This window comes from Coregonus lavaretus, assembly GCF_964263955.1.
Source record: "Coregonus lavaretus genome assembly, contig: HAP1_SCAFFOLD_6859, whole genome shotgun sequence".
Taxonomy (NCBI): domain Eukaryota; kingdom Metazoa; phylum Chordata; class Actinopteri; order Salmoniformes; family Salmonidae; genus Coregonus; species Coregonus lavaretus.
Genome location: NW_028158222.1, coordinates 12501 through 30228, shown reverse-complemented (window position 1 = coordinate 30228; position 17728 = coordinate 12501). Strand labels below are relative to the sequence as shown.

General features: G+C 44.1%; 1 protein-coding gene across 1 annotated transcript in view; it reads left to right on the top strand.

Annotated features, from left to right (window-relative positions):
* Positions 1-4006: 4006 nt before the first annotated feature.
* Positions 4007-17728, top strand: part of LOC311124267 (FERM domain-containing protein 7-like) — a gene marked incomplete at both ends in the record, with an annotated part of 21199 nt that continues 7477 nt past the window's right edge. Inside the window, 5 exons of the mRNA XM_084198437.1 lie at positions 4007-4111; positions 11805-11847; positions 11999-12077; positions 14469-14566; positions 17388-17502. Coding sequence (XP_084054563.1) covers positions 4007-4111; positions 11805-11847; positions 11999-12077; positions 14469-14566; positions 17388-17502 — 440 coding nt within the window. The remainder of the gene's footprint in view (positions 4112-11804; positions 11848-11998; positions 12078-14468; positions 14567-17387; positions 17503-17728) is intronic.

Genomic DNA, 17728 nt, shown 5'->3' with positions numbered 1-17728 from the left:
ACCTGGTCTCAGAGCATTTCGTATTATTTTGTCCGGATAAAGCCCCCGAGACACCCCATTTAGTGTGATATGTTACGTTTGGTACGGTTACATAAGACAGATGGTCACTTAAGGCAAAAACTAAAGTAGGGTGGACAACGCCAACGTCTAGCAACCCAAAGGTTGTGAGTTTGAATCTCATCACGGACAACTTTAGCATTTTAGCTAATTAGCAACTTTTCAACTACTTAGTACTTTTTAGCTACTTTGCAACTACTTAGCATGTTAGCTAACCCTTTACCCTAACGCCATTAACCCTTTTAGCTAACCCTTCACCTAACCTTAACCTTTTAACCTTCTCCTAAACTTAACCTTAAATCAAATCACATGTATTTATAAAGCCCCTTTTACATCAGCAGATGTCACAATGTGCTTATACAGAAACCCAGCCTAAAACCCCAAACAGCAAGCAATGCAGATGTAGAAGCACGGTGGCTAGGAAAAACTCCCTAGAAAGGCAGAAACCTAGAGAGGAACCAGGCTCTGAGGGGTGGCCAGTCCTCTTTTGGCTGTGCCGGGTGGAGATTATAAGAGTACATGGCCATTAAGGCCAGATCGTTAACCCTAACCCCTAACCCTAACCCCTGGCCTAGCTAACGTTAGTGAGCTAGCTAACATTAGCCATCTAGCTAGAATTCGTAGCATATCATACGTTTAGCAAATCCGTAACATATTGTAAGTTTTTATGAATATTTGTAACATATTGTACGTTTTACAAATTAGTAACATAATGTTTTGAAAATTCGTAACATATTGGACGTTTTCCAATTCGTAACATATAATACTAATTGTAATCCATAACATATCATACGAAATGGTTGATGGACATCCAAAAATGTATACATACCATACGCAACGTAACATATCACACTAAATGGAGTGTCATACAGAATAATACGAAATGCTCTGAGACCAGGTTGTCTCTTCGGCTGTCCCCATAGGAGAACCCTTTGAAAAATCATTTTTGGTTCCAGGCAGAACCCTTTTGAGTTCCATGTAGAATAACCCTTTACACAGATGGTTCTAGATGGAATCCAAAACAGTTCTACCTGGGAACCATTTATTCTAAGTGTGTATAGACTAGAGATAAGAGTTTGTGTGTTCAGCACCATCTATCTATCTATCTATCTATCTATCTATCTATCTATCTATCTATCTATCTATCTATCTATCTATCTATCTATCTATCTATCTATCTATCTATCTATCTATCTATCTATCTATCTATCTATCTATCTATCTATCTATCTATCTATCTATCTATCTATCTATCTATCTATCTATCTATCTATCTATCTATCTATCTATCTATCTATCTATCTATCTATCTATCTATCTATCTATCTATCTATCTATCTATCTATCTATCTATCTATCTATCTATCTATCTATCTATCTATCTATCTATCTCTCACTCTCTCTCTCTCTCTCTTGCTGGTCAATTGATGACTCTAATCGGTAGTTTGATAGCCTAGTTGTTAAAAATGCCCTGAGGGCGGACGTTAAACGTTGTTGATGACCGGTTATGGGACGATTCTCCTCCCGCCTCGACGTCCGGTAATGCCACGGTAATGAGAGGATACACGCGCTCCCCCGTCGTGTCAGTCAGCAGGCCTAAACACCGGGTTCGGCAGTGTCACAGCGCTGGGAAAAAGACTCACGCACACGCACACGCCCATCTCATCTCCTCCGTTAGCGGCACCGGTGATTAAAGGCAGAGTGAGTCAGAGAGATAACGGGAAGGGAAAAGCTCTTGACAGAACCTAGACTCCCCTAAACAGTTGGGGAATGGATCCCAAAATAGTGCGCCAAAACAGATATAGAGACCTAACTATTATCTGCATGGCATGGGTAGCCTATAGGCTAAATGGAGGAGGGTAGCCTATAGGCTGAATGGAGGAGGGTAGCCTATAGGCTAAATGGAGGAGGGTAGCCTATAGGCTGAATGGAGGAGGGTAGCCTATAGGCTAAATGGAGGAGGGTAGCCTATAGGCTAAATGGAGGAGGGTAGCCTATAGGCTGAATGGAGGAGGGTAGCCTATAGGCTAAATGGAGGAGGGTAGCCTATAGGCTAAATGGAGGAGGGTAGCCTATAGGCTAAATGGAGGAGGGTAGCCTATAGGCTGAATGGAGGAGGGTAGCCTATAGGCTAAATGGAGGAGGGTAGCCTATAGGCTAAATGGAGGAGGGTAGCCTATAGGCTGAATGGAGGAGGGTAGCCTATAGGCTAAATGGAGGAGGGTAGCCTATAGGCTAAATGGAGGAGGGTAGCCTATAGGCTGAATGGAGGAGGGTAGCCTATAGGCTAAATGGGAAAAGTTAACTTAAATTGTAGAATAGATTTGTAGAATGAAATGAAATTGTAGAATGAATATGTAGAGTGAAATTAAATTGTAGAATTAATATGTAGAATGAAAATAAATTGTAGAATTAATATGTAGAATGAAATGAAACTGTAGAATGAAATGAAATTGTAGATTGAATATGTAGAATGAAAGTAAATTGTAGAATGAATATGTAGAATGAAATGAAATTGTGAAATGAATATGTAGAATGAAATGAAATTGTAGAATGAATATGTAGAATGAAATGAAATTGTAGATTGAATATGTAGAATGGAATGAAATTGTAGAATTAATATGTAGAATGAAAGTAAATTGTAGAATGAATATGTAGAATGAAATGAAATTGTGAAATGAATATGTAGAATGAAATGAAATTGTAGATTGAATATGTAGAATGGAATGAAATTGTAGAATCAATATGTAGAATGAAATGAAATTGTAGAATTAATATGTAGAATGAAATGAAATTGTAGAATGAAATGAAATTGTAGATTGAATATGTAGAATGAAATGAAATTGTGGAATGAATATGTAAAATGAAATGAAATTGTAGAATGAATATGTAGAATGAAATGAAATTGTAGATTGAATATGTAGAATGGAATGAAATTGTAGAATTAATATGTAGAATGAAAGTAAATTGTAGAATGAATATGTAGAATGAAATGAAATTGTGAAATGAATATGTAGAATGAAATGAAATTGTAGATTGAATATGTAGAATGGAATGAAATTGTAGAATCAATATGTAGAATGAAATGAAATTGTAGAATTAATATGTAGAATGAAATGAAATTGTAGAATGAAATGAAATTGTAGATTGAATATGTAGAATGAAATGAAATTGTGGAATGAATATGTAAAATGAAATGAAATTGTAGAATTAATATGTAGAATGAAATGAAACTGTAGAATCAATATGTAGAATGAAAGTGAATTGTAGAATGCACTAGCTTAACGTTTTTCCCCCTTCTTTTAAAAAAAGGCTAGATCAGCTTTTAACATAGTCTTTATTTGTTTGTATTTATTTTTTAGATCCCAGATAGGATAGTTGTTGGCATCATATATTTAAAGGTCTTTACTAGGCTACGCCACATCTCAAGTAGCCTACGCAACAACGGCACTTTGCCCTTTTGAGACGTTTCAGCACGGTCCGTCAATGCCTTTCCGAGCAGTTTCAGCACAATGGTCAGCTCTTTCAATGAGCCAGTCGTCACTATCTGGACATGCTAGAGGACAGAAGTAGCATGCTATACCTTTAAAACGTCAAATTAGATTTTTACAACTAACCCTAAGCATTACTCTTACCCCAGCCAGCCCCAACTCAAAAGAGATGTCCAACTCAATGTGACTTCCCTGGTTAAATACAGGATAAACAAATTAAAATATGTCCACCTTTTCAGGTGTAACCTCCAGTTGTTCCTTCTTCTTCCTGTCTGTCCCATTCTTCTTCTTCTTCTTCTTCTTCTTCTTCTTCTTCTTCTTCTTCTTCTTCTTCTTCTTCTTCTTCTTCTTCTTCTTCTTCTTCTTCTTCTTCTTCTTCTTCTTCTTCTTCTTCTTCTTCTTCTTCTTCTTCTCCTGCCTGTCCCATGTTTCTTCCTGTCTGTCCTGCCACCCCACAGCAAAGGATCATTGGATGTGACTTCTTCAACAAGGTGTGTGGTCACCTCAAGCTGCTGGAGAAAGAATACTTTGGATTGGAGTTCAGACATCACACTGGCAGCTATGTAAGTTATATACTGAACACAAATATAAACTGAATATACGCACAAATACCTTATTTCTCTCAAATTTGTTGCACAAATGTGTTTACATCCCTGTTAGTGAGCATTTCTCCAATTTCTTAATCCATCCACCTGACAGGTGTGGCATATATCAAGAAGCTTTTTAAACAGCATGATCATTACACAGGTGCACCTTGTGCTGGAGACAATAAAAGGCCACTCTAAAATGTGCAGTTTTGTCACACAACACAATGTCACAGATGTCTCCAGTTTTGAGGGAGCGTGCAATTGGCATGCTGACTACAGGAATGTCCACCGGAGCTGTTGCCAGAGAATTGAATGTTAATTTCTCTACCATAAGCCGCCGCCAACGTTGTTTTAGAGAATTTGGCAGTACGTCCCAACCGGCCTCATAACCACAGACCACATGTATGGCGTTGTGTGGGCGAGCGGTTTGCTAATGTAAATGTTGTGAACAGAGTGCCCCATGGTGGCAGTGGGATTATGGTATGGGCAGGCATAAGCTACGGACAACGAACACAATTGCATTTTATTGATGGCAGTTTGAATGCACAGAGATACCGTGACGAGATACTGAGGCCCATTGTAGTGCCATTCATCCGCCGCCATCACCTCATGTTTCAGCATGATAATGTACGGCCCCATGTCGCAAGGATCTGTACACAATTCCTGGAAGCTGGCCTGCATACTCACTAGACATGTCACCCATTGAGCATGTTTGGGATGCTCTGGATCGACATGTATGACAGCGTGTTCCAGTTCCTGCCAATATCCAGCAACTTCGCACAGCCATTGAAGAGGAGTGGGACAACATTACAAAGGCCTCAATCAACAGCCTGATCAACTCTATGCGAAGGAGATGTGTCACACTGCATGAGTCAAATGGTGGTCACACCAGATATTGACTGTTTTTTTTTTTAAAGAAATCTGTGACCAACAGATGCTTATCTGTATCCCCAGTCATGTGAAATCCATAGATTAGGGCCTAATTTATTTATTTCAATCGACTGATTTCCTCATATGAACTGTAACTCAGTAACATCATTGAAATTGTTGCATGTTGCGTTTATATTTTGTTCAGTATAGATATCACACTGGCAGCTACAGAACTATGTGCTTGAGTGAGTCAGTGGTAAAGCCAGGTACTGTAATTGAAACCCTCTGTCATAGAGACTCACACCAGTCAGTGCACCGGAACCCTCTGTCATAGAGACTCACACCAGTCAGTGCACCGGAACCCTCTGTCATAGAGACTCACACCAGTCAGTGCGCCGGAACCCTCTGTCATAGAGACTCACACCAGTCAGTGCACCGGAACCCTCTGTCATAGAGACTCACACCAGTCAGTGCACCGGAACCCTCTGTCATAGAGACTCACACCAGTCAGTGCGCCGGAACCCTCTGTCATAGAGACTCACACCAGTCAGTGCACCGGAACCCTCTGTCATAGAGACTCACACCAGTCAGTGCACCGGAACCCTCTGTCATAGAGACTCACACCAGTCAGTGCACCGGAACCCTCTGTCATAGAGACTCACACCAGTCAGTGCACCAGAGCAGGCAGGTGCACTAAACTACCAGGGAGGTTACAGAACTATGTGCTTGAGTGAGTCAGTGGTAAAGCCTGGTACTGTAATTGAAACTTGAGCACCAGCTACCTTTGACTCTACAGCAGTTAAAAACACATGTTTCCACTCTAGCTAAGAGGGGGGGGGGGGGGGGGTTGTTATATATGGAGCTATACACCTTTAATGAATATCCATAACTCCTTTTTGTTTAACAGCCAATCAGTATCACTCTTGAGATTGAAGGTCAAGGGGATACGTAAAGGATTTGTCTTGCAGTTTGAGGTGTGCATGCACTGCACTGTGTTACCATGCTTCAGATATAAAGTTAAAGCAAGTTACTTCATCTAGAGCACGACAACACTGGAAGCTATGTAAGTTATAGACATCACACTGGAAGCTATGTAAGTTATAGACATCACACTGGAAGCTATGTAAGTTATAGACATCACACTGGAAGCTACAGTTGAAGTCGGAAGTTTACATACACTTAGGTTGGAGTCATTAAAACTAGTTTTTCAACCATTCCACAAATGTCTTGTTAACAAACTATAGTTTTGGCAAGTCGGTTAGGACATCTACTTTGTGCATGACACAAGTAATTTTTCCAATAATTGTTTACAGACAGATTATTTCACTTATAATTGTCACGCCCTGGCTCTGGGGACTATTAAATGTTGAGCCAGGGTGTGGATTTTCTATTGTTTAGTTTTCTAGGTTTGTGTGCTAGTTCGTGTATATCTATGTTGGCCAGGGTGGTTCCCAATCAGAGGCAGCTTGTTGTCTCTGATTGGGGCCCATACTTAGGTAGCCTGTTTGGCACTGTTATTTTGTGGGATCTTGTTCCGGAAGGTTTGTGTTCAACCCAGGACTTCATGTATCGTTTGTTTTGTTGTTTTGGTTCGTGTTGTGTACTGCAATAAAAGAATGTACGCATATCACGCTGCGCCTTGGTCCGCTTCATCTTACGACGATCGTGACAGAAGATCCCACCTCGACTGGATCAAGCAGCGTGACGAGGAGAGAGGATGGACCTGGGAGGAGATGAGTGAGAGTCTGGCAAGAGGGATGGAGGCCATGAGCTCGGGTGAGGGACAAGCCCAAAAATGTTTTAGGGGGGGGGCTCAAGCCGTGGACGACGAGGCAGCAGGAGGCCGCGATAGAGCGGTTCAGCCGGTTAGCAGAGGAGGCCGCTAGGTTACGGGGGCCACTGGTCACGAGGGAGAAGGAGAGTGTGGAGGCACGGCGAGAGGAACTGAGTAGGCAGCAGAGGGAGCGGAGGTTTATGAGGAAACCCAGTCCCGCTCCTCGCACCAAGCAAGTGGTGTGTGTCACCAGTCCGGTCCGGCCCGTTCCTGATTCCCGCACAAGGCCAGTGGTGTGTGTTCCCAGTACGGTCAGGCCCGTTCCTGCTCCCCGCACTAAGCCTGTGGTGCGCGTTGCCAGCCCGGTCCGGCCTGTTCCTGCTCCCCGCACCAAGCCAGTGGTGCGCGTCGTCAGCCCGGTCCGGCCCGTTCCTGCTCCTCGCACCAAGCCAGTGGTGCGCGTCGTCAGCCCGGTCCGGCCCGTTCCTGCTCCCCGCACCAAGCCAGTGGTGCGCGTCGCCAGCCCGGTCCGGCCCGTGCCTGCTCCCCGCACAAAGCCAATGGTGCGCTTCGTCAGCCCGGTCCGGCCTGTTCCTGCTCCCCGCACCAAGCCAATGGTGCGTGTCGTCAGCCCGGTCCGGTCCGTTCCTGCTCCCCGCACCAAGCCAGTGGTGCGCGTCGTCAGCCTGGTCCGGCCCGTTCCTGCTCCCCGCACCAAGCCAGTGGTGCGCGTCGTCAGCCCGGTCCGGCCCGTTCCTGCTCCCCGCACCAAGCCAGTGGTGCGCGTCGTCAGTCCGGCATGGTCCGTGTCTGTTCCACCGGTGCCTGGTCCGGCACCGGTCAGCTGCTCCACGCCGGAGCCAGAGCCAGCCGCTCCACCGGTGTTCAGTCCAGCTCCGGCCAGCGGGGCCGGTCCAGACCAGGGGCGCTACGGGGGGGTAGAGATAGAGGGGTGGTCACTCCCGGAGCCGGATCCGCCGCCGAGGCGGAATGCCCACCCCGCCCCTACCCTCTTGTGTTTGGTTGGCGCGGTCGCAGTCCGCGCCTTTGGGGGGGGGGGGGTACTGTCACGCCCTGGCTCTGGGGACTATTAAATGTTGAGCCAGGGTGTGGATTTTCTATTGTTTAGTTTTCTAGGTTTGTGTGCTAGTTCGTGTATATCTATGTTGGCCAGGGTGGTTCCCAATCAGAGGCAGCTGTAGCTTGTTGTCTCTGATTGGGGACCATACTTAGGCAGCCTGTTTGGCACTGTTATTTTGTGGGATCTTGTTCCGGAAGGTTTGTGTTCAACCCAGGACTTCACGTATCGTTTGTTTTGTTGTTTTGGTTCGTGTTGTGTACTGCAATAAAAGAATGTACGCATATCACGCTGCGCCTTGGTCCGCTTCATCTAACGACGATCGTGACAATAATTCACTATATCACAATTCCAGTGGGTCAAAAGTTTACATACACTAAGTTGACTGTTCCTTTAAACAGCTTGGACAATTCCAGAAAATGATGTCATGGCTTTAGAAGCTTCTGGTAGGCTAATTGACATAATTTGAGTCAATTGGAGGTGTACCTGTGGATGTATTTCAAGGCCTACCTTCAAACTCAGTGCCTCTTTGGTTGACATAATGGGAAAATCAAAAGAAATCAGCCAAGACCTCATTAAAAAAAATGTGTAGACCTCCACAGGTCTGGTTCATCCTTGGGAGCAATTTCCAAATGCCTGAAGGTACCACGTTCATCTGTACAAACAATAGTACGCAAGTATAAACACCATGGGACCACGCAGCCATCATACCGCTCAGGAAGGAGACGCGTTCTGTCTCCTAGAGATGAACGTACTTTGGTGCACTTTTCGCAAAGGACCTTGTGAAGATGCTGGAGGAAACAGGTACAAAATTATTTATATCCACAGTAAAACAAGTCCTATATCGACATAACCTGAAAGGCCGCTCAGCAAGGAAGAAGCCACTGCTCCAAAACCGCCATAAAAAAGCCAGACTACGGTTTGCAACTGCACATAGGGACAAAGATCGTACTTTTGGAGAAATGTCCTTAGGTCTGATGAAACAAAAATAGAACTGTTTGGACATAATGACCAACGGTATGTTTGGAGGAAAAGGGGGGCTGCTTGCAAGCCGAAGAACACCATCCCAACCGTGAAGCACAGGGGTGGCAGCATCATGCTGTAGGGGTGCTTTGCTGCAGGAGGGACTGGTGCACTTCACAAAATAGATGGCATCATGAGGAAGGAAAATGATGTGGATATATTGAAGCAACATCTCAAGACATCAGTCAGGAAGGTAAAGCTTGGTCGCAAATGGGTCTTCCAAATGGACAATGACCCCAAGCATACTTCCAAAGTTGTGGCAAAATGGCTTAAGGACAACAAAGTCAAGGTATTGGAGTGGCCACCACAAAGCCCTGACCTCAATCCTATAGAACATTTGTGGGCAGAACTGAAAAAGCTTGTGCGAGCAAGGAGGCCTACAAACCTGACTCAGTTATACCAGCTCTGTCAGGAGGAATGGGCCAAAATTCACCCAACTTATTTTGGGAAGCTTGTGGAAGGCTACCCGAAACGTTTGACCCAAGTTAAACAATTTAAAGGCAATGCTACCAAATACTAATTGAGTGTCAAGGTGTGCTGTATGTGGAAGGTGCGGGAATCAGGCGCAGGACACAGAAGCTTCGTACAACAGTCTTTAGTGATTAAATACGAGCAAAAGTGCCCGGAGACGAGCGATACGCACACAGGCGTAAACAAACAGGAAAAATACATAAGCGCACACAAAGTGCGAAAACCACTCCTAACACACAAGGAGGGAAAACCAATACCGACACGAAGACAGGACGCTCAATAACACACAACACATGACTAACAAAACGAGAACTTATAGGACACCTAATCAACGCTAACTAACCACAGGTGTACAACAATCAGACAAAAGCAAACGAACATAGAAACATACAACGGTGGCAGCTAGTACTCCGGGGACGACGACCGCCGAAACCTGCCCGAGCAAGGAGGAGGAACAGCCTCGGCAGATTCCGTGACATTGAGTGTACAGTGAGGGAAAAAAGTATTTGATCCCCTGCTGATTTTGTACGTTTTCCCACTGACAAAGAAATGATCAGTCTATAATTTTAATGGTAGGTTTATTTGAACAGTGAGAGACAGAATAACAACAAAAAAATCCAGAAAAACGCATGTCAAAAATGTTATAAATTGATTTGCATTTTAATGAGGGAAATAAGTATTTGACCCCCTCTCAATCAGAAAGATTTCTGGCTCCCAGGTGTCTTTTATACAGGTAACGAGCTGAGATTAGGAGCACACTCTTAAAGGGAGTGCACCTAATCTCAGTTTGTTACCTGTATAAAAGACCCCTGTCCACAGAAGCAATCAATCAATCAGATTCCAAACTCTCCACCATGGCCAAGACCAAAGAGCTCTCCAAGGATGTCAGGGACAAGATTGTAGACCTACACAAGGCTGGAATGGGCTACAAGACCATCGCCAAGCAGCTTGGTGAGAAGGTGACAACAGTTGGTGCGATTATTCGCAAATGGAAGAAACACAACAGAACTGTCAATCTCCCTCGGCCTGGGGCTCCATGCAAGATCTCACCTCGTGGAGTTGCAATGATCATGAGAACGGTGAGGAATCAGCCCAGAACTACACGGGAAGATCTTGTCAATGATCTCAAGGCAGCTGGGACCATAGTCACCAAGAAAACAATTGGTAACACACTGCGCCGTGAAGGACTGAAATCCTGCAGCGCCCGCATGGTCCCCCTGCTCAAGAAAGCACATATACAGGGCCGTCTGAAGTTTGCCAATGAACATCTGAATGATTCAGAGGAGAACTGGGTGAAAGTGTTGTGGTCAGATGAGACCAAAATCGAGCTCTTTGGCATCAACTCAACTCGCCGTGTTTGGAGGAGGAGGAATGCTGCCTATGACCCCAAGAACACCATCCCCACCGTCAAACATGGAGGTGGAAACATTATGCTTTGGGGGTGTTTTTCTGCTAAGGGGACAGGACAACTTCACCGCATCAAAGGGACGATGGACAGGGCCATGTACCGTCAAATCTTGGGTGAGAACCTCCTTCCCTCAGCCAGGGCATTGAAAATGGGTCGTGGATGGGTATTCCAACATGACAATGACCCAAAACACACGGCCAAGGCAACAAAGGAGTGGCTCAAGAAGAAGCACATTAAGGTCCTGGAGTGGCCTAGCCAGTCTCCAGACCTTAATCCCATAAAAAATCTGTGGAGGGAGCTGAAGGTTCGAGTTGCCAAACGTCAGCCTCGAAACCTTAATGACTTGGAGAAGATCTGCAAAGAGGAGTGAAACAAAATCCCTCCTGAGATGTGTGCAAACCTTGTGGCCAACTACAAGAAACGTCTGACCTCTGTGATTGCCAACAAGGGTTTTGCCACCAAGTACTAAGTCATGTTTTGCAGAGAGGTCAAATACTTATTTCCCTCATTAAAATGCAAATCAATTTATAACATTTTTGACATGCGTTTTTCTGGATTTTTTGTTGTTGTTATTCTGTCTCTCACTGTTCAAATAAACCTACCATTAAAATTATAGACTGATCATGTCTTTGTCAGTGGGCACACGTACAAAATCAGCAGGGGATCAAATACTTTTTTCCCTCACTGTATGTAAACTTCTGACCCACTGGGAATGTGATTAAAGAAATAAAAGCTTAAATAAATCATTCTCTCTACTATTATTCTGACATTTCACATTCTTAAAATAAAGTGGTGATCCTAACTGACCTAAGACAGGGAATTTTTACTTGGATTAAATGGCAGGAATTGTGAAAAACTGAGTTTAAATGTATTTGGCTATGGTGTATGTAAACTTCCAACTTCAACTGTATGTAAGTTATAGACATCACACTGGAAGCTATGTAAACCTACTAGACAGAGGGGAAGTACTCGTGAGTATGTTAAATAATACTGGAGTTCAATTAAATTAAAGTGTGGTTTTATTTTTGTTTGTATTTTATTCCAGGTGTGGCTGGAACTGCTGAAGCCTCTAGCCAAACAGATCAAGAGTAAGTTTGTGTATTTATTTATGTGATTGTGTGTGAGAATACATCTGCTCTTTCTATATGGTTAACTCATCTCTCTCTCCCTTCCATGTCCCCCCCCCTTCTCTCTTAATCCCTCCCTCCCTCTCTCTCCCTCCCCCCCTCTCTCTCTCAGACACCAGTGATCTGTTCTTCAGATTCATCGTCAAGTTCTTCCCTCCAGACCCCGGCCAGCTGCAGAGAGGACTCACCAGGTATGTTTGTTTGTGTGTGTGTGTGTGTGTGTTTTACCTGCCCAGGTGTGCTTAGGTGTGTTTGTGTGTGTGTGTCACATGCCTTCCCCAGATACGTCAGTAGAGGGTCTCTCACTACGGCCATCGTCGGTGATCGTGTTTCTCCACATTGTCAATCAGTGACACCTGCAGTGAGGGAACAGGTTCAGGATCACAAATGGTTCCATCTTGTTGTGAGGGAACAGGTTCAGGATCACATGGTTCCATTTGTTGTGAGGGAACAGGTTCAGGATCACAAATGGTTCCATCTTGTTGTGAGGGAACAGGTTCAGGATCACATGGTTCCATTTGTTGTGAGGGAACAGGTTCAGGATCACAAATGGTTCCATCTTGTTGTGAGGGAACAGGTTCAGGATCACATGGTTCCATTTGTTGTGAGGGAACAGGTTCAGGATCACAAATGGTTCCATCTTGTTGTGAGGGATCAGGTTCAGGATCACATGGTTCCATTTGTTGTGAGGGAACAGGTTCAGGATCACATGGTTCCATCTTGTTGTGAGGGAACAGGTTCAGGATCACATGGTTCCATCTTGTTGTAAGGGAACAGGTTCAGGATGGTTCCATCTTGTTGTAAGGGAACAGGTTCAGGATGGTTCCATCTTGTTGTCAGGGAACAGGTTCAGGATGGTTCCATCTTGTTGTCAGGGAAGAGGTTCAGGATGGTTCCATCTTGTTGTAAGGGAAGAGGTTCAGGATGGTTCCATCTTGTTGTCAGGGAAGAGGTTCAGGATGGTTCCATCTTGTTGTCAGGGAAGAGGTTCAGGATGGTTCCATCTTGTTGTCAGGGAAGAGGTTCAGGGTGGTTCCATCTTGTTGTAAGGGAAGAGGTTCAGGATGGTTCCATCTTGTTGTCAGGGAAGAGGTTCAGGGTGGTTCCATCTTGTTGTCAGGGAAGAGGTTCAGGATGGTTCCATCTTGTTGTCAGGGAAGAGGTTCAGGATGGTTCCATCTTGTTGTCAGGGAAGAGGTTCAGGATGGTTCCATCTTGTTGTCAGGGAAGAGGTTCAGGATGGTTCCATCTTGTTGTCAGGGAAGAGGTTCAGGATGGTTCCATCTTGTTGTCAGGGAAGAGGTTCAGGATGGTTCCATCTTGTTGTCAGGGAAGAGGTTCAGGATGGTTCCATCTTGTTGTCAGGGAAGAGGTTCAGGATGGTTCCATCTTGTTGTCAGGGAAGAGGTTCAGGATGGTTCCATCTTGTTGTCAGGGAAGAGGTTCAGGATGGTTCCATCTTGTTGTCAGGGAAGAGGTTCAGGGTGGTTCCATCTTGTTGTCAGGGGAGAGGTTCAGGATGGTTCCATCTTGTTGTCAGGGAAGAGGTTCAGGATGGTTCCATCTTGTTGTCAGGGAAGAGGTTCAGGATGGTTCCATCTTGTTGTCAGGGAAGAGGTTCAGGATGGTTCCATCTTGTTGTCAGGGAAGAGGTTCAGGGTGGTTCCATCTTGTTGTCAGGGAAGAGGTTCAGGATGGTTCCATCTTGTTGTCAGGGAAGAGGTTCAGGATGGTTCCATCTTGTTGTCAGGGAAGAGGTTCAGGATGGTTCCATCTTGTTGTCAGGGAAGAGGTTCAGGATGGTTCCATCTTGTTGTCAGGGAAGAGGTTCAGGATGGTTCCATCTTGTTGTCAGGGAAGAGGTTCAGGATGGTTCCATCTTGTTGTCAGGGAAGAGGTTCAGGATGGTTCCATCTTGTTGTCAGGGAAGAGGTTCAGGATGGTTCCATCTTGTTGTCAGGGAAGAGGTTCAGGATGGTTCCATCTTGTTGTCAGGGAAGAGGTTCAGGATGGTTCCATCTTGTTGTCAGGGAAGAGGTTCAGGATGGTTCCATCTTGTTGTCAGGGAAGAGGTTCAGGGTGGTTCCATCTTGTTGTCAGGGGAGAGGTTCAGGATGGTTCCATCTTGTTGTCAGGGAAGAGGTTCAGGATGGTTCCATCTTGTTGTCAGGGAAGAGGTTCAGGATGGTTCCATCTTGTTGTCAGGGAAGAGGTTCAGGATGGTTCCATCTTGTTGTCAGGGAAGAGGTTCAGGGTGGTTCCATCTTGTTGTCAGGGAAGAGGTTCAGGATGGTTCCATCTTGTTGTCAGGGAAGAGGTTCAGGATGGTTCCATCTTGTTGTCAGGGAAGAGGTTCAGGATGGTTCCATCTTGTTGTCAGGGAAGAGGTTCAGGATGGTTCCATCTTGTTGTCATGGAATATCTTGTTGCAAACATATAATACAAGAAAGTCATACAATCTACATCTTCTGATCCTCGGGTACAGCGCTTTGTTCCTCGGGTACAGCGCTTTGTTTGTGTGTGTGTGTGTGTGTGTGTGTGTGTGTGTGTGTGTGTAAACTTCCCTCTCTCCTCTGTTCCAGGTATCTGTTTGCTCTCCAGATAAAGCAGGACCTCTCTACAGGCAGTCTGACCTGTAATGACAACAGCGCCGCCCTGCTGGTGTCCCATATACTGCAGTGTGAGTCAAGTCGATTCTGTTACACTGGGTCGTATTCAAAGTGTTGCTATGGTGTGCAATAATGAATAGGACCCGGCCATTCCCTTTCTCCAGGACTTTAAACCTGATCAGTCCAGGGACCCCCAGCAAAAATCAGCATTTTTTTTTCACTAGTTTCATTTATCTGCATGTCCAGCCCTTATATTTGGCCTCAAAATGAAGTGTTTTACCATTGTCTTTTCAGGACAACCAGGGCTACAAGTAGAGCAAACAACTATTTGACATAAACAGTTTCATTCATGAGTTTTATTGACAAATGTTTAAAAAATAAAATAAAATCAGCACAAACCTGATAAAAAATAATTGATAAGAATGTTTGTAAGTACAGAAATTGTTTTCTCGGTGGGAAATGAATGTCCAACTAGTCACTGACCAGGTTTCCATCCAAAACCTTTCTGCAAGTAAAGTACATGTCGGATAAAACATGTCCCGACAGGCCTGATAAAACATGTCCCGACAGGCCTGATGGAAAACAGCAAATCTGTCGCTAAACATTCCAAATGTCGACAAAACAAAATACGATAGACGAGGTGGAATCTTTTTTGTGTCCTTGACATTTATTATGTGAGAAATGGCAGTGGAAACGCATTTATGAGCAAATATTGATATAATAACCATCATATCGACATAAACGTGGAGTCATGCAATGATATGTTGTGTGGTCCTCCCACTGTGACTTGGGAAAGAACCCAGCTAGCGCATAACGTTCTGAGAACCATATGTTTCTTACAGCTTGGTGAGAGCCTGGTCGTCCCATGGTTATTTTGCATTCAACTTTCTTCTGTGGGAATTTCAGTACTTCAGGATAACGTTTTCTGCAGGTTTCCTCACGGTTCTATATTAAAGTAATTTTCTCAGAACATTAAGAAAACTTTCCATAAAAACCACAAGAGAAAATTGGTAACGTTTAAAAACATATACGTTCCTTTCTCAGCGTCAACAAAACTCTCTCTCTCCTCTGTCTCGTTCAGGTGTGTTGGCCGCGCCCACTAATTGGCCACACCTCATCTTTAATGAGTTTCCTTTGAAATAGAGGTCTCAAACTTTCAGACTTGACAGGCGTTTTTGTGAGAAGAACCGTTTTTCGGGATCTGCCTTTGTCTCACTGCTCTAGCTAAAGAGATTTCAGATGTGCCGATTCCATGGCACGTGGTTTATGAACTGATACACAAAACAACGCTTGATTCAAAACTTAGTTTTTCAATTTCAATTATTATACAACATTCTTGCCACCAACAGAACGATGTATATGGGGCATACAACCATCTCAACTCTGTAGATTTTACTGTGAAGAGACAGAATCATTAGATCATATATTCTGGCATTGCCCATATGTAGCTTGTTTCTGGTCACAGGTTTAGGAATGGTTAAAAAAAAATCACAACATTTACCTAAAACTAACCCTACATAGATAGCACTGTTGGGAGATTTGGAAAGTCAATCAATCAGCAATATAATAATAATCTTAGTGAAAATATTCATCTTTAATTTACAATCTGTGGATACTATGCGATTAGAAAGGTTCAGAATTTGTGAAACATTACAGCACAAAAATATATGGAACATTATACAGTGATCCCTCGCCACTTCGCGGTTCACTTATCGCGGATTCGCTATTTCGCGGATTTTCATAATGCATTTTTTTTTTTTTGGTGCATTGTGCTCTGCATTCTGATTCGCTAAAAACTCACTCCCGCTTCTTGTATCAAAACATGCTACGAATTGTGCTATCATTTTGTCGTCTCGTGCAGTTATGTGTACGTACATAAAACAGCTTGGCAAATTTACATTAAGTTGGCCAAATTATCTTGTAATTTCTAACATCTCCTAAACCCATAATGTCGACGAAACGGCCTGGACCGACAAAAGCACCTGCGGATGGGCCCAAACGGCGGAAGATGCTACCTATCTCAGATAAAGTTAAACTTCTGGACATGCTAAGGGAAGGTAAATGACAAAGCCACAAAGCGACGATGAAAGAGAAGAGGGAGAAGAGGACACGAGAGATGAGGAGGAAGGACTAACGCTTGGTCGCTTAGCAACCATGGTGCGAATGGCCACTGAACTTAAGCGAGTAGCTGAGGAATGGGACCCTTTGATGAGCCGTTCATTACAGTTCTCCAACGTAATCGATGGTGGCATGTCGGTGTACAAGGATCTTTTTGCAAAGAAGAAAAAAGAGCGACAACAGCTGCCTATCACTATGTTCTTCTCCCGAACAAACACACCTGCACCGCGGGCTTCAGAAGAAGAGAACACTGCAGAGCGCAGTCAGGATGCAGCGGCCCAGTCTGAAGAGCAGTGAAACGGCCTACACGTGAGTCACTGTATTTGTATACATGTAATAGTTGCTAATTGTAAAAAAAAAAAAGTTTTCTATTTCGCGGATTTCACTTATCGCGGGTCATTTTCGGAACGTAACCCCCGCGATAAACGAGGGATTACTGTAAATCATAAGAGGGTGCTTTACAGGGAAAGGTGAGATGGGCTGAGATCTATAAGACTGAAAACATGTATGTAAAATATATGTAGAATGTACATGTAACAACAAAAAAATAGTTATAAAAACAAAGTTATTTTTGTCCTCCGAAGAGGGGTGGATAAATAAACCCAGCTCTGGCTCAGGCTAATGTTTAAGCCGGCGTGATTACGGGACTTAGATGATAGCAGTGACTCACTCCTCAAGCACCCTACCTGAAATTACTTACTTATTTGATGTGTGTGTGTGTGCATGTGTGTGTGTGTTTGTACGTATGCCTATGTGTGTGTGTGTGTTCTGCAGCAGAGCTGGGGGACTACGAGGAAGATTTGGACTGTCACCATCTAGAGGTGAAACAGTACGTTCCTAACCAGGAATATCTGGACCACAAGATTATGAAGTTCCACAGAAAACACAGGTAAGCACTTCCTTAGCATTACCATCTATGGTCACTGCCATAGAGATCCTATGGTCCCCTGTGGAGACACTTCCTTAGCATTAGCATCTTCTGTCACCATCTAGAGGTGAAGATTATGAAGTTCACAGGTAAGCGCGCGCGCTTCGAGACAGATTCAAACCTGCGGCGCACACACACAGACACTGATTGATTATCGGATAGCCTGATTGGTTGATTGATTGAACGT